Source organism: Apis dorsata, unplaced genomic scaffold (assembly GCF_000469605.1).
Source record: "Apis dorsata unplaced genomic scaffold, Apis dorsata 1.3 scaffold_220, whole genome shotgun sequence".
Classification (NCBI taxonomy): Eukaryota; Metazoa; Arthropoda; class Insecta; order Hymenoptera; family Apidae; genus Apis; species Apis dorsata.
The window spans coordinates 1,128,153-1,131,838 of NW_006263502.1; the positions used below are offsets into that span (position 1 = coordinate 1,128,153).

Genomic DNA, 3,686 nt, shown 5'->3' on the forward strand with positions numbered 1-3,686 from the left:
ACGTGAAAAATTGATGGATCATGATGGGGGCGTAGAGACGTTGTTTATCACGCCGTTAAAAAAAAAAGAAAAAATATTTTGGTCGTTGCATGGATGCACGTGTTTCTATTCAAGGGAGGAAGTTGATAGGTAAGGGATGTTGGGATCGTTTCAAAATCTCTCAAGAAGTATGCGAATATTTCGAGAAATTAATTTCAAGTAGAAAAAGTACATGTATATTTCTTTTGGAAATATCAGAATGAGTATCAGGATTCGTATTTAAAGGATTATATTATATATATAATATATTATAGAATATTTTCTATATAATTAATCTTTTATAGATAAAAATAATTGAAAGAGAAATTGAAATTAAGAACTGAAAGAAACGAGTCTTAAATATATATAGATATATTACGTAATATATATATATGTATAATAAAATATATAATTCTATTTCAATAATTTGCATTAATCATATTTTTACAAAAATTTTTTCTGCCGAAGTTTGATTATCAATTTAAGGAGACGTAATATTTATTATGTCTTATTTTGATAAGGTTGGAATTAAATTTAAATTAAGAAGAAACGATATAAAATAAATATTCCTAATCTTTCTTTTTCTTTTTTAATTGGATTCAACTACCGATGAAATTGAATTCGAAAATTTGAATTGAGATTCGTTTGAACAAATCTTCTTCTAATATAGAATTAACGAAGTTTTCGAGAGAATTAAGAGGTTCGAAGTCTTTTAAAATTCTATTACGCTTCTTTTTAATGGTTACACTTGTCATCCGAAATAAGAACTTGGCAAATATCGTTAATGTTCAAGTTAGATAACAGTTACGATAATTTTTGCCAAAGTAAAATAATTTCGCAAATGAAATCTGAGAGAATTCTGTTGTTATCGGCCTTTCTTATTTTAAGATTACTTTAAGATTAAAACACATTTTCTAGGAATTATTTGAAACAATTTTACATCGTTCATTTAAAATTTATCATTCAATGTGATACTGATATCTTTGAAAAAAACTTGAAAAAAAACCGATGATTATTTATCTGTTTATATTTATAAATCTTTTATCGGTTTACAGAAATAAAAATAAATAAAATATATGCAATATTTGATATCATCCACGAACGATATTGGCTTTGATTTGTAAATTATTAATATTATATCATACTTTAGATATTAAATGTGTACGATATATATAATCACTTCTTTTCAAGTAAAAATATATATTTATCAATTTTTTTTTGTTTGTAAAAAAGTATATCTTTATATTAAAAAAAATTATACAATATATATCTTTTTTATGATTTAATGACGAAATTGTAGATTTTGTGTAGAGAATTTTAATGAACCATGTCTTATTTTCATTATTTCTCTTCTGTTATTTCCTATATTAAAAGAATTAAAAATTTTTCGTGTTCAAACAGAAATCTTTGCAAATGAATTAAGACGAATTTTTGTTTTAAAGAAGAAAAAATTTGAAAATTTTAAACACGCTCTTTAAAACAGAATTCTTAATGATAAAGCCACCTAAGTTGTAGCCCTATCGAAGAAATCGTTTATAATAAAAAAAGGATTGTTGCTTTTCCTCTTATGAGATTCTCAGAAGCTATCAAAATTTTTGCAAACGCGAGCGTGTCATTTATCTTTTAATTCGCCAATCTCGTAGAAAGTCATTTTTTGTAATTAAAGAATGAAATGCTAGTTCATTCCATAAAAGGTCAACATTTTTCTTTGATAAAATTACTTCATCACTTTATCAACTCTCTTCTAATCAATAATAATTCTTTCTCTAATCCCTCTCAACAATACCCTCTCAAAAATATTCTAAATATTCTATCTACTCTTGAGCTAAATTTTCTTCTTTTTGAGAATCTTTTTGAAAATGATAGAAATTGTAGCTCAAAATTCTGTTAATCTTTGATCATAAATAATACAATAAGAAGAAATAATTAATCGAAATATTATTCAGGATTTATAATTTTATATATAATTAAGAGAATAAATTATATATATATATTATTAAAATCTGAAAATTATTTAATCAGAATATTATCTAATTATTTATAAACGATTAACAAAATTGAAAATTAAAATGAATTGTTTCATGTTTTTAATTTATTTTTAAATTAAAATTTTTTTTTCAATCAACAGAATGATCGAAAGAAATCTTTAAAAAATAAATTTTCATTAAATAAAGTCAAGGATAGGATTAAAACCATCCCTCAAGTACAATAGAGCATGCTACAACGCGGCAACAATGAATGCGGATTGTTCTGACGATTATTATATTACTTTCAATTAAATTTTTCTTGCCTAAATCATCGTACTGGGTGCTAACTTTGTTGTAGATAGCGAGCACGAAACATTTCGAGCCTAATAGGATGATACATCTTCAAGTAATTTTTAAATATTAATTGTATATTTGTTACAACTTTTTTTTCTTTTGAGATTACACATTCTATTTCGAGAATTAGACTCAGCTTGCTCTTTTTCTACGTTCCACAATAGCGCAATATTATGCATTTATTTATTAAAAATAAAATTCGTAATCCCAAAAGGATTAATATCCATAATAACGAGGTTTTGAAATTAATTATTTTGTTGTAGCATATTCCACTGTATAAAGTTAACCCTTTCACAATGAATCTCCGAGAGAAACTGAGCCAAACTGCAAACAATAGTTACACAAATTTCGGTATTTGAAATGTTACTACGTGTAACGCAGTTATTAAAACTTGGCTGATATGAACTTCAAAAAAGAAAAAAAAAAAAAAATTCGAATACAAAAGAATAATATATTTTCCAAATCTTTTCTCATAGTATATATAAATATACCAAAAATTCGAAAAAAATGAATTTCAAAAATTTCGATCGTACAAAAATAACATAATTATTATTTTCCATTATTCTGTTCGAAATTTTTCTTCCAGCGATATTATCGAAAAGGGAAAAAAAGAATTTTGGGGAGACGAGTATTCGTGTCTGTATGTGTGTATGTGTGCGATCGTACATCTCGAAGGGTCAGAACGTTAGGGGTACTTACGGGCCGATTCGGTAACCGCGAAAAATAGGAAAAGGCAGGCAAGGGCCGTCCCCATGAGTCGTGGTGGATGCCCCATGACAATCCTCCGGTTAGCCAGAAGAGTCTCGAGTTATATGTATCACTCTCGGCACAATATCAGCTGGGACACGATGCGGCCACGAGAGAAACACCACAAAAGCATCGATGCTTTTCTTCGTGCGTGCTTTTATGCTCTCGCGGCCCCCCTCTCCCGGCTCGCCTGTCCACGATGGACATTGGCATACGGTATGTACTCTATTCATCACGTTGACACTGAGATAACGAGATCCAGCGGCGGGTCGTATAACGAAACGAGTGAACGCGTGATGTTTGTGTCAAGTTTTCTTCGACGTTCGTAGAGTCATGGATTTAGAGCGTTATAATTACGCGACAAATGAGTAATCGATGCGATCAACGTTAACGCGAATGTTTTCTAAAGCGATCATGAAATTAAAGGTAGAAATTTCGTAAATTTAAAATTCATTCTATGAGAGTAATAAGAATTCGTAACGAGATCGTAAGAGATCAGTAACGAAATTGGCGAAAACTTCAAAAATAATTGTAACTCGCAATAGTGTAAATGCATAGTATAGTAATCGTGGATTAAATTAAAAAAAAAAAAAAAAAAAA

The 3,686-nt window shown here is 28.2% G+C and overlaps 1 protein-coding gene across 1 annotated transcript in view; it reads right to left on the reverse strand.

The window, feature by feature from the left end:
* Nucleotides 1-3,239, reverse strand: part of LOC102677924 (apolipophorins) — a 37,699-nt gene extending 34,460 nt beyond the window's left edge. Inside the window, exon 1 of the mRNA XM_031510288.1 lies at nucleotides 3,039-3,239. Within this exon, the coding sequence (XP_031366148.1) occupies nucleotides 3,039-3,114 (76 nt within the window). The 5' untranslated portion in view covers nucleotides 3,115-3,239. The remainder of the gene's footprint in view (nucleotides 1-3,038) is intronic.
* Between the last annotated feature and the right edge of the window lie 447 nt (nucleotides 3,240-3,686).